Source organism: Sebastes umbrosus, chromosome 19, assembly GCF_015220745.1.
Source record: "Sebastes umbrosus isolate fSebUmb1 chromosome 19, fSebUmb1.pri, whole genome shotgun sequence".
NCBI lineage: Eukaryota > Metazoa > Chordata > Actinopteri > Perciformes > Sebastidae > Sebastes > Sebastes umbrosus.
In genome coordinates this window covers 14,499,009-14,524,381 of record NC_051287.1, presented here as the reverse complement: position 1 = coordinate 14,524,381, position 25,373 = coordinate 14,499,009, and the positions used below count along the sequence as shown (strand labels likewise).

The window sequence follows — 25,373 nt, the reverse complement described above, 5'->3', positions numbered from 1 at the left end:
TTTTTTCTGATAAATTTGGTTTTAATTAGAAATTTGATGATATAAGTCTGCGCAGACTCTAGCTCCAAATGACGTCAAAATCTCCAGATGGCAGCTCCCGTATCAGGGATATTTTGGCTTATGTGCAGAAGTAGGAAGTGGAGACGCGTCGTCCATCTATATATACAGTCTACGATTTGATCACACAACCTACTTAAAAGACATTTCTGCTAATCAATTAATAAACAAGTTCATTAATTTAATGAACTAATAGTTTGAAAACATCGCCAAAGTAAAAAAACAAGAAAAAGTCAATAAAGCAATCTCTAAGACATCATCATCATCATATTCAAGTGTTTGTTAAATCTGTCACCGTTTTCCCAAAACGTGTGAAATAAAGTGTCCTCCCACAGATTATAAATACGCCCTCGTGCAGAAATCATCTCATTTAAATAAAATATATCTCTCAAATGTTCAACACGAGTTGAAGCAACTATTTTGAAACAACAGCAGCTGGTTGCGTCACAATCGCTCCCTTCCTTCAGAGTCAAATATATCTGTCCTCTCCATCACCTGGCCTTCCGCAGCCCCAAAATTTGGACAAAAATCACTTAAAACCGTCAGCATTTTAATAAAAATGAAAGCCCGTAGTCCATGATTCTCCTCCTATTATGACTTGCCCTTCACTGTTGGCCTAAACGTTTTCTTCTTGGGTGCAGTGGAGGGTTGGGGTTTGGGTTTGGGAGCAGATGCAGGCTTTTTAGGTTTGGGCTGCAGGGATTTGAGACCCAGGATCTCACAGTATGTGTTGCACTGGTGCAAAGCTTTGAACTGGTCAATGAAGGAGGTGGCACAGTTTCCTTTGAAGCCCTTATATCTAAAAAAAAAAAAAGAAATACATTATGTTTTTTTTCAGTTTGCAACAAATTTGCACCTATCATTGGTGTAGAAAAATAAATAAATACTCACCCTTTCTTACAGGTGGCTATTCCTACATCAGTGAGCCTCATTCCCACTCCTGAAAACCACACAAATTGTAATTGAAAGCACAATATTTTGCAGATAAAAACATTTTTAACTCAATTCAAAATATTTGTTTCCGAACCTTGCATGTCAGTAACCAGCAGGTTGCCCTCGGTCTTATGATAGACCCAGTGCTGGAAAGCACAACATTTCTGCCCTGCCTCCGAGTCGCATCTCATCAGGTTGATCTCTTTGCCGTCCTTCACCGAATACTTGACAAAGTCACCAATCAGCTCCTCCTCCAGCGTGGCGTACGGGATGTCGTTGGATGGACGGTGAACCAGGTAGATGGGGATGATCCTGGTGGAAACGTGAAACAAAACGCCTGGAGCTTTGAGTATTTTACATTATTTTTAAAATACTATAAAGGTTGTATTGTTGTGCATTAAGTTGACAGCTTGTCGTGTGTGTCACTCACTCTGGGATCTCTCCGAAGGCCTCCACACACTGGGCTGCAGCAGTGTATGCCTTGATGTACTCTCTTGCTGTGTTCTGGACATGACACTCCTACAAAAAAAAAGTAAAAAGTAAATTACTGTATAATACACTTACTTATCTAATAAAAGCGTTGTTAAAAGATTGTGTTTGTTGTGTTTTTGCAAAAGGTATTTTAAAGGTCTTATTGATAAATTTTTTATGTAAACAAATATTTAAAAAGAAATACATCCAAAGAGCTTTTAGAAAGGTGCCGAATAAAAGTATGGCTTTTCCTGAAAAAAAAAAATTAATATGATTGTAAATTAATCATTTTTTTAAATTTGGCAGGTCCAAAACTAATGTTTTGTTTATCTCTGTGGAGGAAATCTGATATTTGGTTCACACTTTTAACAAGGCTTGTGAGTCAATAGTCTAACAGAGTTGGTGCCACGTGGTATCTCTGGGTCGTCAGTTAGTGTGGTACAAAACGATATATAGCAGAGATTGACAGTAAGTGCCTGGCAACTGCTTGTTGTGAAGTAAATGCAATGGAACATTTAGCATATTATGTATGTTTTGGGGGCACAAATGTTTATACTTTCTATGCAATTTCACAAAAACACATTTTAGTGGCACTCGGTGAGCATTTTCCCCCTACAACTTGCATTTTTTTAGCCATAAATGCAATTTCATTCGAGATGTAATAACATTGCATGAGAAATTTTAAAAAAAATTTCATAAAATTATTTGTGCACAAGATTTTTTGTGGTATTTCTGGACAAAAAACGTCATATTTTGTCTCAAAATCTCTTGCAAAACAGAAAAAAACATTGTCCCAACCATGACAAATTGGTTGGGATATTGTAATACAGTCACAATTATATATGATCTATTTCAATCCAATTATTATTAATAATAATCTAATAATTAATTTATTTTCTGGAGGGTAGCTTAAATTGATAATAATGCAGGATAGGCATATATAAGCATTATGCTTCTGCATAATTCTGTTCATATTTATTGTATCATGTGTGGTGACCAAATAAAACTACTACTACTACTACTACTACCATTTCCATCATTTTGTGGCAGAAAAGTATGCTGTGGCATGTAATGAAGCTCTTGGTTCCCACAAAGGACCTTTATGCACATAATTCAATAATACTTTGTGCTCTGAAGGACTGTTGGAGAGTCCTGTGACGCTCTTACCTCTACAGCCAAGGTAAAGTTCTTTTGAACGAGCTCGTCGTTGTTCTTGGTCCCGTAACTGATGGCATTGTGTACTTTGAGCACACAGGAGTGTCCGGGCAGTACCAGGGGTATCTGACCTGCCTGCATCTTGGTCCGGAAAGCCCGCCGGTGCATCCCCTCCCCAAAGTGGACCTTTTCAGTGATGATGCTGGCAGGCTGGTTCCCTCCAAAGTGTTGGTCAGACAGGAAATCCTCTTTGAAAATCAGCCCGGAACAGTGGACATCCTCCTCTTCACTCCCAACCTCTACAGGGGCAGCTGTAGAAAAAAACATGGCATCCACATTTTATTCATCAATATCCAAAGCAAGCTCAACTCTGTAACATAATAAACCTTGTTCTTGTTCATAACTCACTTGAGAGGATCTTTGGAGATGGAGGGATGACAATCTCACTGAGTACTGTAAAATAGTAAAAAAGAAGAATACATTTAAAAAAATGTTTTAGATACATACATACATACATACATAGGCTACATTTAATCAGTTAAATCATGATTTACATGCCTTCATAAGTGAGCAGGTAGTCCAGGGTGACGGATCCATGTAAACTGGTGAGCTGACACTGGTACTTGCCCAAGTCTTTGTGAGAAGCGTTGGAGATGTTCAGTGACACTCTGCTCTCGTCCCCTGCACTTCAGAGAAAGGTATGGTACAGTGTCAAAAAATGCAACGCACAAAGCCACTAATCTCTACACAGTTTACTACACAGTGAGTGTGATGGCAATCCAGGATCCTCGCTATGTCAAACAAATGTGAATTGTGTCTGCTGATAATTGACTGTTTTCATTGCTCCGCTTCTTGAAGAATGGTCATGTCCAGTGTTATGCAAGTGAAGGTTGCTATATAGCCTAGATCAGGGGTCTGCAACCTGCGGCTCCGGAGCCACATGCGGCTCTTTAGCTCCTCTCCAGTGGCTCCCTGTGGATTTTTTTTAAAATAGAAATGAATAAATGTTTTTTGTTTACATTTTCATTTTTATTTATCATTGTTGTAAGTCTATGGTACTTTACAAGAAAAAAAATCGTAATATTACGAGAATAAACTCATATTACGAGAATAAAGTCATAATACTATAAAGTTGTAATTTTACGTGTCATTTTCTTTTTTTCTCGTAAACTTCTGACTTTATTCTCATATTATGACTTCATTTTCATATTATGACTTTATTCTCGTAATATTACGACTTTCTTTCTCCTAAAGTTATGACTTTTTTCTCGTAATATTATGACTTTATTCTGTAAATCTCAGACGTTTTTTCCCTCAATGTGGCCCTAATACTCCGTAGAACATTTGCACTTTGACCCTCACTGCATTAGACTCACAGTATATACTTAGACTATAAACTGTGTTACCTTCATCACAATGCTCAAATGTTTTGCGGCTCCAGACAGATTTCTTTGGTTTGTTTTTTGCTTGAATTGTCTCTTTTGATAGTAAAGGTCGCTGACCCCTGGCCTAGATGTAAGCTATGGACTGTAGAATCTAGCCTACACAATAGAAGCTACTGACTGCTGTACAAAGATTTAAAAAGGACCTGTTATGCTTTTGTGCTTGTCCCTCCTTTCCTTTAGTGTGTTATATAGTTGTGTGTGCATGTAAAAAGGTCTGCAAAGTTACAAAGCCCAAAGTCCAGGCCAAAGGGAGTTAGGGATAAGTGAAAATGTTGTGGAGTAATGTTAGCTAAAAAATTGTGATTTCATTTAAAGCAAATAAATCCACATATTGAGTCAGCTGTAAATAACATACGTCTCATGCTATTCATTTTACGTTGAGTCGGTTTCCTGTTTTATTTTGTAGGTTCACTCCTCAGGTGTCATGTTTTGTTTTACTTCCTGCATTTGTGATTGTCTGCCCGGCCTTGATTAGCTCCACCTGTGTCTAATCAGCCTGCTCTCCTGTGTGTCTCCTTGTGAGAAGTTACTCGTTAGTTTCTTTGTGGTTTAGTGTTTCCTGGTTCGTTTTTGGGGATTTACCTCTGTTGCCCGGCCTGTTTTTGGACTGCATCTAAAGTTTGTATTTCGTCATTAAATCACTGAACACCACCTGCTGCCTCCTCAGACGACGTCAGACAGAGAAGGTAAGGAACCACTGCTATAGCATCACTTAAGTAAAGGAGCATAACATTAGTAGTTTGCAAAGATAATGTGGTTATGAGTTATGCGGTATGAGTTTAGACTGTATATAGCCTAAGAAATGGACGTAGTCACCGAGACCAATTTGCCATTTTTGAAGCCTCGAGTTCAGCATTTTAGCTGTCGCCATCTTGTTTTTTTGCAACCAGAAGTGACACGAGAGGGTGGAGCTAAGTACAATCGAACGCTGAAGACATTTTTAGGTGACCAAATGTTACAATTAAAGCAGCAGTGGGTAGAATTTGACACACACACACACACACACACACACTACAAACGGTTTCATTTATCCTTACGAGTATTTTTCGTGTCATTATGTAACACATGTGTTCTTGTGGTGCCTTGTAAATCTACTAAGCAACAGAGGGAATATTATTGGACTATTGGTGCATGTTGTGCATGTGTGTGTGTGGGAGTTTTTGTGCGTTTATTTTATCCTACAGTGATTTCTTTTAAGTAAAAAATTTCAGGAAAGGTTCATTGTAATGAAATTACTTTGAATGTTTTAACAATAAATAAAGGAGAGCAATGTGATTAAACCATTGAAGCTGCAGTGGGTAGAATTGAAGCAAATATGATTAAAAAAGTTTTTTTTATAAAACCTTCACTATATCCTGACAGTAGTGCATGAGACAGGTAATCTGAAAAAAAAAATCATGTGCCTCTCTGTCCTCCGGTGCTCCTAATGGCATCTGCAGGATTTCACAGACTCTAAATAAGATGTTTTCAGGGGACCAAAAAGGTTATAATTAACTTTCATGAACTGAATACACACTGTGAAAGGGTTAAAGTCATAAGATGAAAACACGGACAACTTCCAGACCGGACAACACCGTGGTAGCAACCTGCCAGTCACAAGGTAGCCACGCCCTAAAGCATCCCCTGCTTTATGGTCTATTTGACTCTAAATGGGAACATAATTTACAGAATGAACATCATGCTGTATTGAAGAAGACTTGAAGTAGCGATTGAGACCATAAACTCATGTTTACAATGTTTACTGAGGTAATAAATCGAGTGAGAAGTAGGCTCATTTTCTCATTGACTTCTATACAATCTGACTTATTTTTGCAACCAGAGGAGTCGCCCCCTGCTGGCTATTAGAAAGAATGCAAGTTTAAGGCACTTCTGCATTGGCTTCACTTTTCAGCCCCGGAGTTACCGGCTGGTTGGTGCTTTGCGGTGTATAAAGCTGAGTAATGTGAAACTATTGTGTAAAGATGAGGATAAAATTTGAGAAAAACACATTTTAAAAACCATGTAAAACCAAATACCTTCTCTTGCTCTCAGAGAGGACAGTGCCCCCTCTGCTCCAGGTGACAGTGTAGTGGGAAAAGACAGCCGCAAACTGACACCACAGGCACAGACTCTGGGGGTCCCCGCTCACTGACACTACCTGGATAGGCTGCACAACCTTGGGGTCTGCACACATTGTCATATATGCTTTTATTATGAGGTGTTAACATACTATCATGCAGGAAAAAAATAGTTTAATAATCATTTCTTACCTTCCTTAGGTGGGATTTTCTGTTTGACCACTTCACTGTACGCCTTCTTACAAGTTGCACCGGTATCTACTTTTAGCTCCTCTCTCTTTGCCTGGATAGAAACGTCTGGCTTTGGTAGTTTAGATTCCAAAACACTGACAATCTTCCCAAACTTATTCTCCGACAGGCGTCGTCTTTTAATAATATCATCGTTCAGAGGACTGGTGAAGGTTTTGGGCTGATGAGCTGCATGATGTGGAGGTTGTTCGCCCTGGGAAGCTTTAGCTTTAGCCTCTGGTTGCTGAGACTTCTTTTCATCCGACTGATCGCTGCCCTTTTGAGCTTTCCCAGCCTTAGCGCCGAACTTGGCCTCAAACATATCAATCCTTCCTTTTGCGGTCTTTGGTTTCGCTCCATTCTCCACTTCAACCAGTGGCTCCGCTACACTTTTCAACCCCGTTGCATTCGTGACGTGTTTCTTTTTCTTCTTGCCGTGTGGCTTGCTTGGAGCCTTCTCAGGCGCCACACTGGTCTCGATCACCAATTTAGCCTCCTCGTCCTCGAGCACGACTGGAGTGTTCTCGCTGGTGTGATTATCCCCAGAAAGAGTTTCTTGCGGTTTGCAGACCTGCTGGGCTGAAACATGAGATGAATTCTCCTGTTTCTTGGAAGCTTGTACACCGTGATGATGAACGGCTGTTTTGTCCTTTTTGGAGCGTGCTTTGCTCTCCGCGGAGGATTTATGGGATCTGTGCGGCATCTTTTCAGCTGTTTTATGATTCCACTCAGATTGTATGGCGATGGGTTTTACGGGCCTGGAGACAAATGGGTCATTTAAATCTAAAGTAAAAACTGCAACGCGGTCGGTCTCTGAGACGATGAAATGATCCGCAGGGACATAAACCAAGTTTGATAGTTCTCTACCGAGCTCATGAATCTCCTCAATTGTCAGTCGTCCCACTGGTGGAGACTTCTCAGCACACTTTCTTGTATTTCCCTTTTTGCGAATCAACTCATCGCCTTGCAGAGATGTTTTGTCAGTAATCCCATCCGAGGTCGGCAAGAGAACGCAGGGTTGTATGTGATCACAACTGGAGTCTCTGTTGTCATCGAGAGACCCTTTGGCACAGGTTTGATCTCCTTCAAAACGTTGGTTTGTCCGACAGACGAGAGAGCTGAGCGCTAAGGCACCGAGAGGAGCTAAGGGCATAATAAACTTAGGACTTCCCCACTGTGGCTCCACCTGACATGCCCCGTCAAGGTCCGGTAAAGTGTCAGACGACACGTGTGTGTGAACACTAGGTTGTGTGTGCACACCTGGCACGTGCGAGTTTGTCAGAGTGTGTGCGGTGAGGGAACGGAGATCTGTCGAAGGATCGGTTGCCTGACGGTCAACCTCAGCTGGCCCACGGCTGCTTTTGACTTCCCGCTTGGTCACCGAGCGCGGCTCGGAGACACTGTGTTCATCTGTCACTTCACGCACTTCATCTCCAAAGGGCTGGTAATGAAAAAGGACAAATAATAAGTAATTTTAAGAAATTGTATATTGCTATTACTTAGATATTTATTCAATCCTCATACACTTGAGTATAAGATCGTCAGACGATCGCATATACGTGTTATATTGCTGTTAAATTGCTGGCATCAATAGCACTAAACAGGTATTTTAAAGGCAAATCCTGCAGGCTACAAAAAACATGCAATAACATTCAGATCCGTTCCAACACATACCTTTCTATAGAGCCACAAAGTAGACGTTTATGAAACACCATGCTTCTATATCCAACCCCACAGTCCATATGTCCTCCAACCTACACTGTCACCGTTATAGACAGGAGCTCCAGCTATGCTTTGCGCACCTAAGCCAATCAAAAACAAGTCTCCTAGGCCCACGGACCTGTTGGCGTCCTGATCTTGGGATTGTAAAGGAGATGCGGTGGGAATGGGTGTGTTAAAGGGTGTGCATGTAAGAGAGAGAGAGAGAGAGAGCAAGGGAGGGGTCATGTTTCAGTCCTCAGCTGTGCTCTCCTCTCACCTCTACCCCCCCGACACGCCACGGATGCATGCTATTATCATTGAACTCCCCGCTATTATTAGATGCCATTTCTGTCCATCTGAAGTTTTCCTCTCATGCACTCACATTTCCTTCAGCACACGCAGCTGTCAGTCTTTGAGATGGGAGCCAAAGGACTTATCCAATAATACAGAATCCAGCCCGGCTGAGAGTCCTTCACGGGCGGCAAAACGAGTGGCTCCAATCCAAAGCGAGGCGACAGCGCTCGAGAGTCTCACACGGGGATTTCACTCTCAGGAGTACTCTACATATCTCCTGACTGGCTGTCAATACTGTAGGTATGACAACACTGACAAGGGCAGGAGTGGGAATGTCTCTTAACGTTCTGGCCATGTTTCCAAAGCGCATGATTGATTTGTCCGTTGGCCAGCACGACTGATGTGAAGGTGAATCGCTGTTATTCTCTCTATTGTGAAGGGTGAATCTTTCCACTGCTCTCTGTCTACCACATACTTCAGAGAAAGTGATGTTTGACCCCCAACACACAGGAAAACGAACATACCGTCCCCAAGGTTTAATAGTGAAATGCACCATGCTTTATGTCATGCTTCAGGGATAATAAGTCCAAGAGATAATAATGATTATAAATGTACATAGTGAGTCACCTTACCTCCTCAATTATCAGCTCTCCAGGTGTATTTTGTCCCTCCGAATCTGTATCCTCTGTTATATTCAGTATGATTGGATCTTCTTCATTGCTGATGAAAATGTCCGACTCGACAAATCCACCAAAGTGAGAAAGACCTAGATCAGCAGAAGATCCAGGGATCACATCTACACCGTATCCTCCGGAGAGAGAGGCTACCGTGACACCGGATGATCCCATGGATGAGTGCTGGTGTGTGGGGTGTGGAGAGTGCTCGGCCTGGCTGCTCCGGATTTCTTCCCGCTCCTTTTCTCTGGCTGTTGAATCGCACAAGGATTCAACGCTCCGGGAGGCCTCTCTGTCTCGGAGCTCAGGTCCCGCGGCTTCGAGGCACAAAGAGAAACAGCTCTGCCAAGAGAGGACGGAGCTCTCTGGGACGTTTTGCGCCTCTAAAGGCTGATCCTGGACACCCATGGGTGGCTGCGACTCTTGACCCTTTCCTCCTTTAGACGTGTCTGTTTCTATATGAGTATTATCCTCCGCTAGTGCCTGTGTCAGAGCATCTATCTCGGCCCCTATCTCTGTGAAGGCAGCTGTGAAGTCCTCTGGTGGAGCCGCGATGATCCCGGTCCAGTCGGAGAGTGCACTAGCCCAGCTGTCCACCGATGACCACCTCTCAACCGGTGGTCCCCAACCTCTGGTGTCATCGCTGGACCAGCCAATCCCCTCGCTACCATCAGGGTTGTAACTTGACACTTGTGTCTCTCCTGGGGGAAAAGACAAGTCACCGGTGAGCAATGCTTGCATCACAGAATGTCCTGTATTCCTATCTTCTGTATCCTCACCTGCCAGATACTGGCATGCGTCCAGCCACAGCTCGATAGGGCTGTCGCTTCGCCTCGGTTGGGGGGTTAGATCAGCGACCTCTGCTTTTCCTCGCCCACCATCATTTACCGACATCAAGCCTGCCTCACAGGCATCCGCAGCAGGTGGCCTTAGCCTTGCGTGTTGGCTCACGTCTGACTCATAGTCCACCATAGCTCGTTCGTCATTAGAGCTGCGATGACATCGTGTCACCACATTGTCTGAATCACATATCAGGACGTGTGTATTGCAGTCAGGGTTTTCTCCCCCCGTTTGTGATAATGGCTGGTATTCAGGACATTGGATCTCCTGGGGATCTACGTCATGGCTCAAGATGAAGTCCTGTGTCTCACCCTCGTAGATATAAAGGTCTGACACAGGCGCCATAGCCGTATCACTCTCTAAACTATCTGACTGATGCCATAATGACATTAATAGGTTAGTGGCTCGACTGTGTTCAGAGCCGGAGAGAGGCTCAGTGACAGACGGCTCCATCGAACCCTCAGAAGTAGATGTAGGTTGAGATGTACTATTTCCTTGTACGAGAGAAAGGGAGAGGGCTGGTTCTTTAACGTGAAACTCTGAAAAAGATTCAGATAGAGGGGAAATAAGATCATGAGAGAAGTGAGGTAAAAGAGGTAATACAGGTTCTGATGAGCCAAAATAGCTACAAACCCTGAAATCATCATCCTTTGGTGCAGGCTCAGAGCAAAGTGACAAACACTCTGACATATTATAGCTGGATGATGAAGGCTCCAGACAGTCCGTGCTTCTCTCCTGAGAGGGGCATTTGGAAACATTTGATAACGGATCAGTGGAGTTGTTTTTGGGGTCTGAGAGAGCTGCCTCTGCTCCCGTCTCGTATTCAGACGGCATGTTTACTGTGGGACTTTGCAAAAGAGAAAGAGGGTCTAAATCCTCAGTTAGACTGTCCGTAAGAGCTGGTGGTGACCGCGTTCCGTCATCCGTGCAAAGGAGTAATGGATCCATCTGGACTTCTAGTTGTGCTGCTGAGGATATTGTCAGCCACAAGACTCCAGCTGTCAAACAGCAACTTCGGGCCAAGCTTTGGGTTGAATGGCATAAAGTTGTGCGCACAGATTGTGTGTGCTTGGCTTTTCTGGTGTCATATCCTCCCCTGGGTCCAACTGTATCCTTAGATCCTTAGATTCAGTACCTGAAAAGTAAAGCGAGACAAGTCAAATCTCTGATCTGAGGCTCTCGTGTATATTTACCTCCTCAATCTGAGCATCTGACGCAAGGCCCACTATCTCCCTCTAGCTGTTTATTTTAGTTGCCCCCTTTTTAAATGGCATGTTGCATCTATTTTTGACGCTTTTAAAGGACACTTGACATACCTTATCAACAGGAAACCTTCCTGTTGTTGTTGCTTTGTAGCTGATAAAAAGGTCTGCTGTGTGGTGGTTGTGTACCAGCTGCAGACACGCTCCAATTTCTATTGTCTTGCACAACTGAGGGGGAGTAAAACATGCATTGTCTATATTATAAATATTATTATATACACTAATATGTTGGATTCATTGAAAAGTGTTATTGGTCTTTTACAAAATCCTGATCAGCTAACACAAACATATTGAGTTCACAAGCCATTAGAGCTGCATAAAGTTACAATAGATCTGTAATGTTTTCTTTATCTCAAGTTTCAGTTTATTGGCTGCAAAATAATGAATGAAAATACTGTAAAATATCCACATAAAGATTATGTAAAGAAACCTGTAATGCAGTCGGAACAAACAGAACCGTCTTTTGCATTTCAGGTTCTTCTGATTTAAAATATTTTTGAACAAATACATTGCTGTGCAATGTTTACTACACTTTGTCTATTTGCGTTTGTAGATTTCTTCTAAACTCACCAAAAGTTAGCAATAGATAATGCCTCTTTTGCATATTTAATAGGGCTGTCAATCGATTAAAATATTTAATCGTGTATTCACACGATTGTCCATGATTAATCACACATTTTTTTCTCTGTTCAAAATGTACCTTAAAGGGGTATTTGTCAAGTATTTAATACTCTTATCAACATGGGAGTGGGCAAATATACTTGCTTTATGCAAATGTATGTATATATTTATTATTGGAAATCAATTAACAACTCAAAACAATGGCGAATATTGTCTAGAAACCCTCACAGGTACTGCATTTAGCATACAAAATATGCTCAAATCATAACATGGCAAACTGCAGCCCAACAGGCAACAACAGCTGTCAGTGTGTTAGTATGCTGATTTGACTATGACTTGCCCCAAACTGCATGTGATTATCATAAAGTGAGAAGAAACAAATCACTGGCACTCACAGATAAAGAGTCTTTTTTTTGGTTTATTCTGGGCAATCAAACGTGAACGAACGCGTTTCAGCTATAAGCCGTTTTATTTTATTATCATAAAGTGGGCATGTCTGTAAAGGGGAGACTCGTGGGTACCCATAGAACCTATTTTCATTCAGGGGACCCTTTTCAAAATGGCCACGACAGTTTGTCCTCGACAAACTTTGGCGCAAGTTTTGAGCATTATTTGACCTCCTTCGTGACGAGCTATGACATGGATGATTCCTTAGGTTTTCTAGTTTCATATGATGCCTGTATCTTCACTCTAGCTTTAAAACTGAGCCTGGTACAATCACCGGAAAATCGATTGCGTTAATGCATTAAAGAAATTAGTGCTGTTTTTTCTCATACTCTAAGCCAGACATCTCCATTTCAGTAGCACTTACATACACTAAACTTTCCAATTTCATTCCTAGCTATATCCTGAAGGTTTTTACGGAGGGGTTTGTTCATATATCATTCATAGTCTGATTTACAGAACATTTTATTCCTAAAAACATGGTGAAAATGGATTTTTTTTTTTATGGAGTGTTAAAAAGAGATATCTAAAATTCCCTCTGTAAAAACCTTTGACTTCAATATTTCAATAAAATGAAACAAGGCTTTTGAACCTGGCTTTATCCAATATTCATATTTTCTGTTTTGGAAATATGCAAATTAGCACATACTTAATAAGAGTGCCTCATTTGCATATTTAAACATAACATTTCTGAAAACTTGTAATACAAAATATGATTGCCTTGATGTTAGAAAACAACTGGAGACATTTCCTGGTGATATATATGTTAGTTAAAATTGTAGGAGGATCTTCAAATGTTGCAGTAACACCAGGGATGTTTCTTAATATTTCCGCTGTGTTATTTTACGCTGCAATTACTCCAAAGACTTCAGGTGACTGTAAAAGCATGGCTGTGTCTTAAAAGCATGCACTTAAAATCACATTGCCCGTGTTGCCCACTACCGGCAACCTGACATATGTGCAGAGGCCTGTTATGAAGTGTTGAAGGTTGGGGGGGTCTTCAAAACATGCACCCTGATACACAAGATTGCTGGAGGGGGAACTGGTGGCAGAGACACTGGAAAAATACCAGCACATCTTCACCCATGACCTGCATTTGTGACATTCCTGCTGCAGTGAAGGACATCTAGTCGAGAACTCAAGCCTGAAATGTTTACTATGGAATACAAATCCTAAATTTAGTAAGTCTATTGACAAACACCTTGACTATTAAAAAAAAAAAAAATTCACACATTTTTCCAGCTGCAAAACCCATTACAATCTCGAACAATCCAAAGATTGTTTTCCCTAAATTAATCCAATCTGTTTGATAGGCCACAATCACATTTACTACACTGACTCCATATGTAGATTTAATTACGGCGTGCACATTAATAGTCCCATGAGGCACTTGCAAGGTTTAAATCAATCAGAAATCAATGTTGTTGGTGTGGTTGATTAGTGCGTTAGATAGGACTTGATATCTACTGACATTAAAAAAAAACAATAAAGCTGTCAGCGCCACTGTGACCGAGAGCAAGAAAGTGTAATTCGATTTCATCTCGACTGCCGGTGCCAAAATAGATCCATCCTCGGTCACACAACACCCCCTCCAACCCCCACCGCCCCAAGATCCTGCTGCGTCTTTAAAGCTTCTGTATGTGAACGACTTGCTTGAAAGACGCGAGCTCAAGTAAATTAGGAACACAAGTTTTGAAAATAATAACACAAGCTGGCTCAAAAATGTCAGAATTTTGGGGCTACAAATAAGCAGAAAACTTAACAAGTATTTGTCAAAATTCCTTATACTTGTTTACGCAATTAATTCTGATGCTTGACAGTAAGTATGTCATCATGCAGCACAGCAGTGTGAGACAAAGCAGAGTGATTTACAACATTTCCCATTTCCCAAAGGAAACCACAAACAAATGTCTAACATGCTGAATCACACATGATAAAAGTATTACTGGCAAGTTGTCTCAGCCATGCATGTAGTACGTACCCTTGTCATAGCCGTGTGGTTGAGGATACACACTATGATGTAGGACTTCGGTATGAGCTCAGGCTAGAGCCGGAGGTCTCGGGGTGGGAGTCTATTTTTAACTGTTGTCCCCCCGCAAGTACAAAGTCAGTTACCTGATATTGCGGACATGTGCCGATCTTGAACATTTAACACTCAATATCTATATTTACAGGCTGTTTTCAGTGTTGGCTTACTTTTATTTTATAGATGAGTGAGAGAAATCAAGCATACACTGTGGCATTAATTAGCGTTTAGATGGTAATTTTGTACAAGTAGACATCCTGTATGCAAGGGGAAAAATAATTAAATGTTTATTTCCCTCCTGTCTGTCCAACTCAACGCAGTATATAGAAAATAATTAATAAAATGGAAACAAACTGCTAAAACTCCATTAAACATAAGGCAGATTTTCTTTTAAAATGTTTATTTTTCCAAAGAAGTTTAAGCAAACACTCACACTACGTATTTTCTCAAGGTCACTGCAGGCTTGTAGAAAAGTTGTATCAATTATAAACACATTGAAAAATGTTTAGTAGACAGAACTCATATACATTCAATAGGTGCAAATAAATGAAGCATGCAAAGATTACAGCTTGGAGTTGAGCCTAAATGGGAAAAACAAATACAACAAAAGTTGTTTTCCACTAATAACAATGTATGACAATGTAAAATCTGATATAAACAAGTGTTAACAGTGTAATATTGTGACATTTCTGGCAACATTAATGCCCCTCTGGCAAAGCAACAATGCACTGTTGTCAGTGGCCAAAACAACCTAATGAGGACAGACCTTTCCTGGCTTTTATGTATAATTATTAGTAATCTATTATCTCACCCTGGCGTGACTGATTAAATGTGACTTTGCCTCTCATTTAGCCAAATTGCTCATCTAATAAGCAAGAAACACAAGCCAATCCCACATGACATATACTGTAGATGAATGGTCCAATGATTCTAATTTCATTGGAAAATGATAATCTGTTGTTGTTTGTACTTTGTAGGCCCACAAGGGAAGTTAGCATCGCTCTGGTTCCCTCAACAAAAAGCCAATGGGATTATTCCATTGGATAGTAGTATGGTAGTTTTGCAGAAAATAAGCTCTGTGGCGAATTAGGCTTGTCGCGGGGGTCGGTGTTACACGGTGGTCGGGCACACACCGATTACATTACGCCCCCACTGTCGTTTTGCTTTTTTTTTTTTACAGAAATAAAACCCATTTAGTTAATTTTGGCGTATCAGCACCGTGTTATCAATACAAAGTCGGACGACGGACACTTCAAACTGACAGTGAATGCATCTCCTCCAAACAGAATCTCAGCTCAGAGTAACAGGTGTCATATTTCACACACACGGGACGAGAGAGAGCTCACAGACAAGATGATGTGAAGCGAAAACAGAAAGCACCTATTTGGCTATATTTCAGATTTAAACCCAATGCTATAAGGCAGGGTTGTCAAACTCATTTTAGTTCATGGGCCACGTACAGTCCAATTTGATCTCAAGTGGGCCGGACCAGTAAAACCATTGCATAGTAACCTATAAATAACAACACCTCCAAATTTCCCCCTTTCTGTAGCGTAAAGAAGTACAAGTACATTCTGAAAACCTGAGATGTCTCGCTGATCTCTCGGCTATGACTAAAATCAGAACAAATATTATTTCTTGAGCACTGAAAGGTGCTGTGAACACACCAAGCACACTGGCCTCTCATTTACCTTAGTGATGAAAAAGGAAATGGTCCATTTTTCATGGAAAACCTGACTCTCTGTGTCCACTTTTCTCCTTTTTCCACCTTTTTCCACCGGCAGCTTCCACCGGCAGCTCCTGTATGAACAGTAGCTTGACAGTGTTGTGTCACGTAGCCTTGTACGTAAGCACGCAGGATCTATAATAGTGTATCCAGCATAGGGCCTGCTACTCTTATCAGGACAGCACAACCACCAAACAGGAATAGCAGTGCATTTTATTTAAAAAATTGGAATTAATGACATCTCTGAAATTTGTACACTTTGCAAAGTCATCCAGTGGGCCGGATTGGGCCCTTTTGCGGGCCGGTTCTGGCCCCCGGGCCATATGTTTGACACCCCTGCTACAAGGGAACCATCACGTTATTCAGCCATCGCTGTGCTGTAAAATGTCCAGTGTAATCGGTAACACCGGTGTTGTCACGAGTTTATTAACCGGTGGGAAAATGATGTATGATATGATGTAGCTATTAAAAGATACGTGTGTGCGGTTCTTTGGCTTCTCAGTATAACAGTGTTATATCTTTTAAATACAGGTAAATATGAAATTGCACGATGTAAAACTTATTTGGCCACAGCGCTAATAAGAGTATCTCAGCCATATTCAGTATTTTTTTAACTATTACGCTAATTCTTCCTTCTCCAAGATGTCATTACAAATTTGAAACAGCCTCAGACATGTTACACCATCTTGGGCATGTTGTTCTGGGGTTTTGTATCGGATGCGGCCCCGTGGACTCTTGTAGTCATGGTGAGAGAAGTGTCATCTTACCAAAGCAAGATATATTTTTACACCATGTTGTTGCACAGTCTGCCTTGGCTCGGCGTCTACACCTCCTTCCCTAAACTCCCTGGAACGGGACCATGTGGAAAATGGTGTGCGTCACAACCACGTTTTGTTTGTGTGGATGCGTGAGCAACCAATTAAGGCAGGAGTGCCATAGCAGGCAAATGATAGATATGGAACACATCTTAACTATGCCAAAGTGTTATGAGAGAAATAGCAAGCCATACTTGGCTTTTATCTTACACCACTGAACACATAGTAGTCTTGCCTAAACTAAACATGATTTAATTAAAGGGACTGTTTGTAAGAATCAGAAATTGCTTGTTAACAGCGACACCTGTGGCCGTTAAGTCAACGAAAGTCAGCATCCTGTTGCTCGCACGCGCGTTTGTGCTCGCTCTACATAGACATGAACGAGCATTGATCAACACAGTGAGGCGACACACGTCAGCTAGAACCACAATATCACTCTATATTTCACCTGCTTGGCAGTAATGTTAGCTGACCAGACGAAGGTCTCTCCATGAATCACTACTGATACTAGTGTTGGCTTTTCCTGCTTCAGCCTCCCGACCACGGCCGGTTGGAACAGGGGAGACACCGGAGTTTTGGTCGGAGACGATAACGTTTCTCACTGCGGAGCCCCGTCACTTCACAAGCCACGGGAAACCTCTGTTGATCTGGAGGAGCTGCAGCATTTATTTCTGCACAAGGACCCCAGAAACCCAATGACAAGAGGCTCTTGATAAAACCTGGAGAGCGTAGAGCACAGAAGAAAATGTAGCATTGATCTTTTTTAAAAACATATTTCTGCTTTCATGTGTATAAAAGCTTTTACTCACATGTCACTTAAGAAGTGTGCAGACATGGTACAACTATATTTCTATCCACATTTGTTAAACTAAATCATTAATTTGGGTCTTGTATACTGTAGAGAGGCAGGTGAGGGTTAAACATTTATTGTTTTAAGTATTGCTCATGGCTGAAATGGGGAAAATGGGCCAAATTTTACAGTATATTTTTCTCATACTTTTCTTGTTATGTACTGCTCCACTTTAGGAGGAGGTATGGCTTCTCAACCAGCACAGTAAACACATACAGTAGCTGACCCCCAGCATGAGCACCAGGTGGCTAAAGAACAGGTGCATCTAAAGAAGACCAGAGACATGCAATACATGAAGTTAGAAAGGGATACAGAAACACAGCCGGTAACACTTTACAATAAGGGACACAAAAATGTGAGTTTTTACTGGGGAGAGAATGAGGAACTAACTGCTAGTGAAACCATTAGTTAATGAGTAATTCCCACTCAAATTGAGTAGCTAATGATTACAAAACGAGTGAGGAATGAATCAGGAACAACTTGATAGTTGCTGAATCGTTAATGAGTATTTCTCTAATAATTCCTAATGGAGGACTATATAGTAGGTAATGATGAGTTACTAGACAACAGACTGGGAATTCCTATAATTAATTATTAAACTGCAGTAGGCAGAATATCTTCAGCATATTGTAATTCAAGTGTTCTGAGAGAAAACTAGACTTCTGCATCTCCTCATGGTTCTGTTATCAGGCTTTAAGAAAAAAAAATGCCCCTGTCAAGAGACTTTGGCCAATCTCAGGTCATTTCAGAGAGAGAGAGAGCATTCCTACTGGCTGTTCATTCAATGGAGGTAGCCATCAATCACTCTTGAACTCCGATCAAACGGTCAAACTAGGCAGCGCTGATCAAATATCTATCAATATTCTGTTACTGTAATGTCTATTTCTCGCCTCAAATGTTTTCAGAAACATCTTGTAGTGTACTGTTTAGCTGTAAAATGAGAAAGACTGTGACCCGGCAGTCATGTTGAGATCAGTTGAGGAAATACCGAGCACCGCCCACCAGCCGGAGCAAACTTTATCATTTTACAGTACAGCAGTTTACAACAGTAAGGCTCCAGCTCGGCTCTGATTGGCTGTTTTCTTCCGGTCTGTGAAATCTTGGAGATGCCATTAGGAGCACCGGAGGACACAGAGCCACATGATTTTTTTTTTTTACGATGATTACCTGTTTCATGCACTACTGTCAGGATATAGTGACTGTTTTATAAAAATAACTTTTTTATAATCATATTTGCTCCAATCTCGCCTACTGCTGCTTTAAGTAATGATTAGTTATGAGTTGTTGCTGAGCAGCAAAAAAGCTAGTAACGACTCATTTAATTCAATTACAGCTCCTCATTACTTCATCATTATGATTACTTACCCTTTTTTGTGTCATCATTGTGCAATCATTAGAAAAATGATGAAGTAATGAGGAACTCCTCAGTAACTATTCATTATTATGTCTCACTTTACTTAGGGGGGGACCTCATTCGTTTTTCTTTAATCAAGTAATCATTTACTAATCATTACCTACCCTAAAAAAATAATTATTCGGAGTTACTCATTAACTAATGGTTCACTAGCAGTTAGATCAGTTAGATATTTTTACCAGTTTTATTTCTGTCGTTATGATTTCACATTAAAACTAAAGAACCATTAACTTCAGCAATCACTATAAAAACGTTCTGACTGTGTGTCTTGTTATGTACTGCTCCACTTTAGGAGGACGTATGGCTTCTCAACCAGCACAGTAAGCACACAGCTGACCCCCAGCGTGAGCAACAGGTTGCCAAAGAACAGGTACATCTGAAGAAGACATGAGACATGAGGTTAGAAAGGGATACAGAAACACAGCTAAATAATGGTCAAATCTGAAACACCTCAGTGTTAGGCTCGATGAAACTGAATGAAATGTGCTGACTTACGAAGCTGATGTCTGTGTAGTGGATTGGGGTTTCTTGCAAGCCATTGTAGAGGATCATGAAGACAGGATGTGTCAGATAGCAGGCAAAACTAATGTTGGAAAGAGGACTCCAGAAACCCAATGACAAGAGGCTCTTGATAAAACCTGGAGAGCATAGAGCACAGAAGAAAATGTAGCATTTATCTTTTTTAAGAACATATTTATGCTCTCATGTATATAAAAGCTTTTACTCACAAGTCACTTAATAAGTGTGCAAACATGGTACAACTATATTTCTATCCATATTTGTTTAACTAAATCATTAATTTGGATCTTGTATACTGTAGAGAGGTAGATGAGGGTTAAAAATGTATTGTTTTAAGTATTGCTCATGGCTGAAATGGGGAAAATGGGCCAAATTTTACAGTATATTTTTCTCATATTGCCATGAAATCATTACACAGCAAGTTTCTGTCTTATAATGTGATCAATCATGAATCAACTAATTGTTAAGATAAGTATTTAAAATGGTATTTTATGGGATTTGGTCTCTGGAATATCCCTGCTCTTGATTTACCTCCGTAACCTTCCTCACAGGCCAGTATGATCCAGGTCACAGCCAGAGTCCAGAGCGGCCTGTGCAGTGCCTGGTAGAGGGCATGTGCCACAGATGGATAGGCTGGGGTCTCCTTGAGGACGTAGGCCAATGCAACCAACACAGCCAAGAATAACAGACAGCAGAACCAGCCAAGTGCTGCCTGCCACTGGAACGACAGCAAGACACGATAAGCACATGACTATCCAGCAAAAGAATAAGCTGTGTGTAGTGATTCTGACCTTTTTCTTTACCAGCTGATCCTTCTTTGTTTTCAAATATATTCCAGTCAAGATCCCTATTAAAAACGGCCCATATCTGGTGTATGGTTTCACATAGTAATGCAAGGCATAATTATCAGATGTCCTGCAAAAAATAAGCAAGCAAATTAAACATTTTTTAATTGTAAAGAAACGATGCTGGTTAGCGTTTACTCTCTTTGACATTGGATTTCACAGTAAGGTAAAAAAATATATATATAACTTGATATCTAATGCTTGATTTATACTCCTGTGGCTGTGCGCCTATGCGTTCTGTGCGCATGCCAGGCATACATAGTACTGCGGCGGACTGTGTGTTGCATGTAATTTGCTTTTGATAAGGACCTGTAGTCTTCAAATGTTTTGTTAGGCGGTCTTTGATTTATTTGATAGGCTTGATTACATTTTTCCATCCAAGTTTTGCCAAACGCAACTCCATCGCTGGAAATAAAATTATTAACAGTTGGATTATGAGGAGGAGCTCATGTGCGTGGAATTAATATGGTTGTTGTTGTTGGTGTAACGTATGTGAGGTGCTTGTCTGGAAATCCCACCACCTCTGATGTCCATTGAAACCTTATGCGGCATCCGCAGTGCCTACCGCATAGTCACATTTTTCAGGAGGTGTGCAGCGTGTCTCTGCAGCTCTCTGCGAGCTCTGCAAACCATCTCTGTTGCTCTGCGCAAGCTTTTCCACTCAAGTATAAATTAGGCATAAGTCACCCTACATTTCATGCGTTTTTGGCTGTTTGCATTAATACTAGATCAGCATCACTAAGTCTTACAGTGTAGACGGCTGAAAGACTGGCAGGTGCATGAGTGCAGTTATAATAGCACCGGCCGCAGTGGTCAACAGCAGAAGGCCTCCAACGATGACCGCAAACACACCTCTGTTTCTGATAAACAAAAGACAGGATGAATACGATTACAGAACTAGAGTTGTTATGGTGGGAAATGGCCATGATTCAAAAATGTAGTTTGTCAAAGGTAGAAATCACAGACATACAGTCTGTAAAAATAGACCAACAGAGGAGTGGTGGCATAACACTGGAAGTCCAGAGACAGGTACCATGTCCAAGGAATACACTGAGGAGAGATCGGGAAATAAAATGTTTAGAAATAGGTCAGTATAGAAATATGTCAAAATAGAATTGGTGCTACTAAATTTTTGCTTAAACTTACTATCTCATGGACTGGGAGGAGATTGCTAATCAACAGTACGTTAGCCCACCAGTACGTCTTACAATCCATCTGTGTATCTAGAAATTGGAACCAGGGTCCACCCTGGAGCAGCGACATGAGGCCAATGGTTAGACACATAATAAACATATGCAGTGGTTGAACCCTGTAGCAAAGGAAACACAAAGAGAAAAATGACACAGTGACACAGACAGATTATCATAACTTTGGTTAAATGTAAGATACAGTACCTTTTAATCCTCCTGAAGAGGTAGTTGCCCACCAAACTGGGGCTCAGTTTGTCTTCAGCCCTGTCGATGGAGCCCAGCAGAGACCTTGCACTAAGCAGACCCCTGCAACACAAAAGCTGCTCTAGAAACTGCTTTTTCACAGACACACTACAGTAAATCCAACACTATTTTAAACTTAATGTTGTTTCAGTCTCACCCTAGCAGTAAAAAGGTATCCACAGCCAAAAAAACAGGCCCACTGATGGTAAGCACATGCAAGGGGTTGCTTTCAACTGTTTTTTTCCAGTCTTTGTAGTTATCTGCAATACAGAGAATGCAATATATAAGAATATAAACTCGGAAAAAAAAGTTTGGAAATATGTGTTTGGTCAATTATTTCTCTGTTGTTACAATGCTAATTGGCATTGGATTTTACATCGTTAAAAAGCCTGTTTATTTACATTCACAATGATGTCCAACTTGTAAGGATCATGCATTTGTGGGACGAGCAGCACAGCTGATTATGTGGGTAGCGCCCAAGAAAAATTTGCCAAAATGCTCTGCCAATGCTAAACAGTGTATTCTCCTGTTGGTGTTGACTCTTGTTTTGAGTTGTTTGGTGGATTGGATGATTGAACTCTATCAGTAACAAGGAACAAACATGACATATTGGAAATTTTACACTTTATTCATTTAATACATCGTCAGGAGCCTCAGTAGCGGTGGAAGATCCATACGCAGCCACAACAGCCTGGCACCTCCTCCTCATGCTGGTCACCAACCTGGTCACACGTTGCTGTGGGATGGCGTTCCATTCCTCAACCAGGATTCGTTGCAGGTCAGCAAGCGTGGTTGTGTGTTCCCTGAATGATGTCACTGGCAAAACAAGGCTTGTCATCAATGAAGGGGATCTCAGTGCAGTGAGATATCAGGATGAGATTCTGCAGCCAGTGGCGATCCCATATCTCCACAATCTGGGACCTAACTTCATCCTCCAAGAAACAACGCTCACCCCCACAGAGCCAGGGTTATCACAGACTACCTCCACAATGTGGGAGTAGAGAGAATGGAACGGCCTGCCAAGAGTCCAGACCTCAACCCAATTCAACACTTGTGGGATCAGCTTGGGCATGCTGTACGTGTTAGAGTGACAAACACAACCACGCTGGCTGACCTGCAACGAATCCTGGTTGAGGAATGGAACGCCATCCCACAGCAACGTGTGACCAGGTGTGTGGCTGCGTATGGATCTTCCACTGCTACTGAGGCTCCTGACGGTGTATTAAATGAATAAAGTGTAAAATTGCCAATATGTTTTGTTTGTTCTTTGTTGCTGAAAGAGAGTTCAATCATCCAATCCACCAAACAACTCAAAACAAGAGTCAACACCAACAGGAGAAAACACTGTTTACCATTGGCAGAGCATTTTGGCAAATTTTTCTTGGGCGCTACCCACATAATAAGCTGTGCTGCTCATCCCACAAATGCATGATCCTTACAAGTTGGACATCATTGTGAAGGTAAATAAACAGGCTTTCCAACAATGTGAAATACAATACCAATCAGCATTGTAAAAACAGAGAAATAATCGACCAAACACATATTTTCAAACTTTTTTTCCAAGTTTATAAGTAATTAAATGATTTGTAGACTGAATGAGGAACTGACAGTAAGTCTTATCGTACCCAGGTTGGTTATTACGGGGAACTGTGCAGAGTGTCCACATGTGATCCATAACAGGCTGAGTACACGGATGCCATTCAGGGAGGAGTAGCCTCCTCCTGGGATGGACGAGGAGGTGCTAAACACACCCTGACTGGTGGTCTGTAGAGAGAACGCCTGAAGGAACCGGTACACACAGCTCCGAGGAAAACACATTGGAGTCTGCCTGGTGCTGTCTAAGAAAGACAATATTCAGTCAACATATCGGTGATCAATAATTACTTATCATTAACATGTGCTCACACAAAAACATATAATACAAATTGTACTTACTACTAACGTCTTCTGAGGTGCTACTATTATTATTGCTACTGGAGGAGCGATTGGTCTTCAGGGTCCCATAAAGGTTGAGGCCAGAGGTTAGACAGGAAGACTCTGTTGTGGGACTGACCTCTTTGCTTCGTCGCCATCTTATTATAGCTGTAAACAGGGTAGCCGCAAGAGGAATTGCTACCATTAAACAACACACAAACCTGCAGGAGAGAAGGTATCTGTTTTAGGGGAAGACTCACCAATGCTAAAGACAAAAATAGAGTTAAACCTTGAAATGTAAATAGACACTACTGACAGACAGGTGACATCTGATGCATCAGGGACAATGGTTTTGGGCAAACAGTGGGTCATGATCATTTCCTGAGTGGACTGATTGACCAGGATGGGAGGTAAAGGAGGAATGAGGGACATCTGACCAAACTGAAGTCTCCCTGTTAAAAAGGTGACACAAGTCACAAATAAAACAAAACAAGTATTGGACCGAACAAAAGGATATTGTCCAGAGGAAACAGATTTTAAAATCACTGACCGTACAGCACCAGCATTTGCACATCGTCTTCTCCACAGGAGTCAGGAACACAAATACCCACAAAGTACTGGACTGTTCCCTACGGTGGTAAAAACACTTTGTTCAAAATCTAAGCCAACTGTCAGGATGATAATTATTGTATTTTATCTTCTTTAATGACATTATTTGTTGTTACCTGCCTAAGGAACACTTGGCAGTACTGTCCAGAGAAGGCGGGACCGTGTGCAGAGAGACACTCCGACGACAGGCCAGGCTGGTTGGCATTTCCTCCTTCGACATTGCTGCCCATCTTTCCGAATGCATCATACACTGACAATACACACACAAGCACCACCAAACAACACACAAATACAAACTTAGTGCAAAGAACAAAACAGCGATCCACTGTACTGTTGGATAAAAAGAGATTCTTTCTTGATTCTTGCTATTTTTGACTATATAATAGTGATATTTTGCACTTTTATTGAGTACAATGGAGTTCTACTAAGTGAAATACGATCCCGAAGAACTCAGTAATATAGAAAAAGTCTCTTTGGTCAGGTAACAGACATTATCAGTCTCTGATTGACGAAGGCTTACACTAACCGTAAATAAGATAAGACACAGATGATTTGATAGGATTGATTAAGATGTATTTGATACATGCATTGATGCTTTTTGATTATGAACATAATCTCTTGAATCTCTGTAAGATTTGTAGTACAGTATATATTTTTGGATTCCAAGGAAATACATACGTTCACACACATTGTTTCTATTTGGTGTGAACAGCTGTTACCTAAAAGTTTACCAATTATGTGATTTGTTGCATTACACCATATGATGGCACAACAAATCTCACATTGTCCTGTTTAATTATATTTCTTTAGATGGCTTGTCTAACTTGGTTCCTGATCCACTTCATTGTTAAAATGAACACTGAGTTTTAAATTCAGTGTGACTGGCCTCTCTCAAAGAACAGCTGGCCCCTGTAGTTTAAATGGACCTGCTCTTCTACTGCCCCAAACACATTGCAAATGCACAAGTGAGTGTACATCTTAACATACAGAAAGAAAAAGCCCTTCAAAAGTCAGCAACACTTACTGAGAACAGCATATTC

The 25,373-nt window shown here is 41.2% G+C and overlaps 2 protein-coding genes and 1 long non-coding RNA gene across 6 annotated transcripts; 1 reads left to right on the top strand and 2 right to left on the bottom strand.

The window, feature by feature from the left end:
* Nucleotides 1–7: 7 nt before the first annotated feature.
* alpk2 (alpha-kinase 2) lies at nucleotides 8–14,252 on the bottom strand. 4 transcript variants are annotated; one of them, XM_037752748.1, is made up of 12 exons: nucleotides 14,164–14,252; nucleotides 9,795–10,990; nucleotides 8,974–9,716; nucleotides 6,311–7,787; nucleotides 6,077–6,224; nucleotides 3,175–3,302; nucleotides 3,025–3,069; nucleotides 2,629–2,927; nucleotides 1,421–1,509; nucleotides 1,085–1,302; nucleotides 949–997; nucleotides 8–856 (listed from the first exon to the last, which is right to left on the bottom strand). In XM_037752748.1, the coding sequence occupies exons 2-12, from the start codon at nucleotides 10,801–10,803 to the stop codon at nucleotides 649–651; spliced, it is 4,413 nt and encodes a 1,470-aa protein (XP_037608676.1). In that variant the 5' UTR covers nucleotides 10,804–10,990; nucleotides 14,164–14,252; the 3' UTR covers nucleotides 8–648. The 4 variants fall into 4 exon arrangements, with proteins under 4 accessions (XP_037608676.1, XP_037608677.1, XP_037608673.1 ...); XM_037752749.1 differs by having other exon boundaries at nucleotides 8,974–10,394; nucleotides 10,489–10,990; XM_037752745.1 differs by having other exon boundaries at nucleotides 8,974–10,990.
* LOC119478193 lies at nucleotides 4,605–20,556 on the top strand. Its single transcript, XR_005204398.1, has 4 exons — nucleotides 4,605–4,747; nucleotides 4,952–5,033; nucleotides 19,306–19,383; nucleotides 20,084–20,556. It is a non-coding gene; the product is annotated as an uncharacterized LOC119478193 (long non-coding RNA).
* oacyl (O-acyltransferase like) lies at nucleotides 19,159–25,373 on the bottom strand. The gene is made up of 15 exons (XM_037752750.1): nucleotides 25,358–25,373; nucleotides 24,450–24,583; nucleotides 24,275–24,353; nucleotides 24,041–24,176; nucleotides 23,746–23,945; nucleotides 23,436–23,648; nucleotides 21,968–22,070; nucleotides 21,772–21,873; nucleotides 21,524–21,686; nucleotides 21,348–21,427; nucleotides 21,127–21,237; nucleotides 20,324–20,447; nucleotides 20,064–20,250; nucleotides 19,509–19,651; nucleotides 19,159–19,389 (listed from the first exon to the last, which is right to left on the bottom strand). Coding segments are annotated over exons 1-15 (1,881 nt in total). The 5' UTR covers nucleotides 25,359–25,373; the 3' UTR covers nucleotides 19,159–19,284.

Bases quoted from the DNA above. Each gene is read 5' to 3' on its own strand.
- oacyl (XM_037752750.1), bottom strand. The intron at 24,177-24,274 runs GTCAGTGATTTT...CCTTTTTAACAG, and splicing joins GCAAATGCTGGTGCTGTACG to GGAGACTTCAGTTTGGTCAG. The intron at 21,428-21,523 runs GTAAGTTTAAGC...ATCTCTCCTCAG, and splicing joins TCCTCCCAGTCCATGAGATA to TGTATTCCTTGGACATGGTA.
- alpk2 (XM_037752745.1), bottom strand. From the start codon at position 10,803: ATGGATCCATTACTCCTTTGCACGGATGACGGAACGCGGTCACCACCA. The intron at 1,303-1,420 runs GTGAGTGACACA...CGTTTCCACCAG, and splicing joins GCCTTCGGAGAGATCCCAGA to GATCATCCCCATCTACCTGG. The intron at 998-1,084 runs GTTCGGAAACAA...TGTGGTTTTCAG, and splicing joins GCTGGTTACTGACATGCAAG to GAGTGGGAATGAGGCTCACT.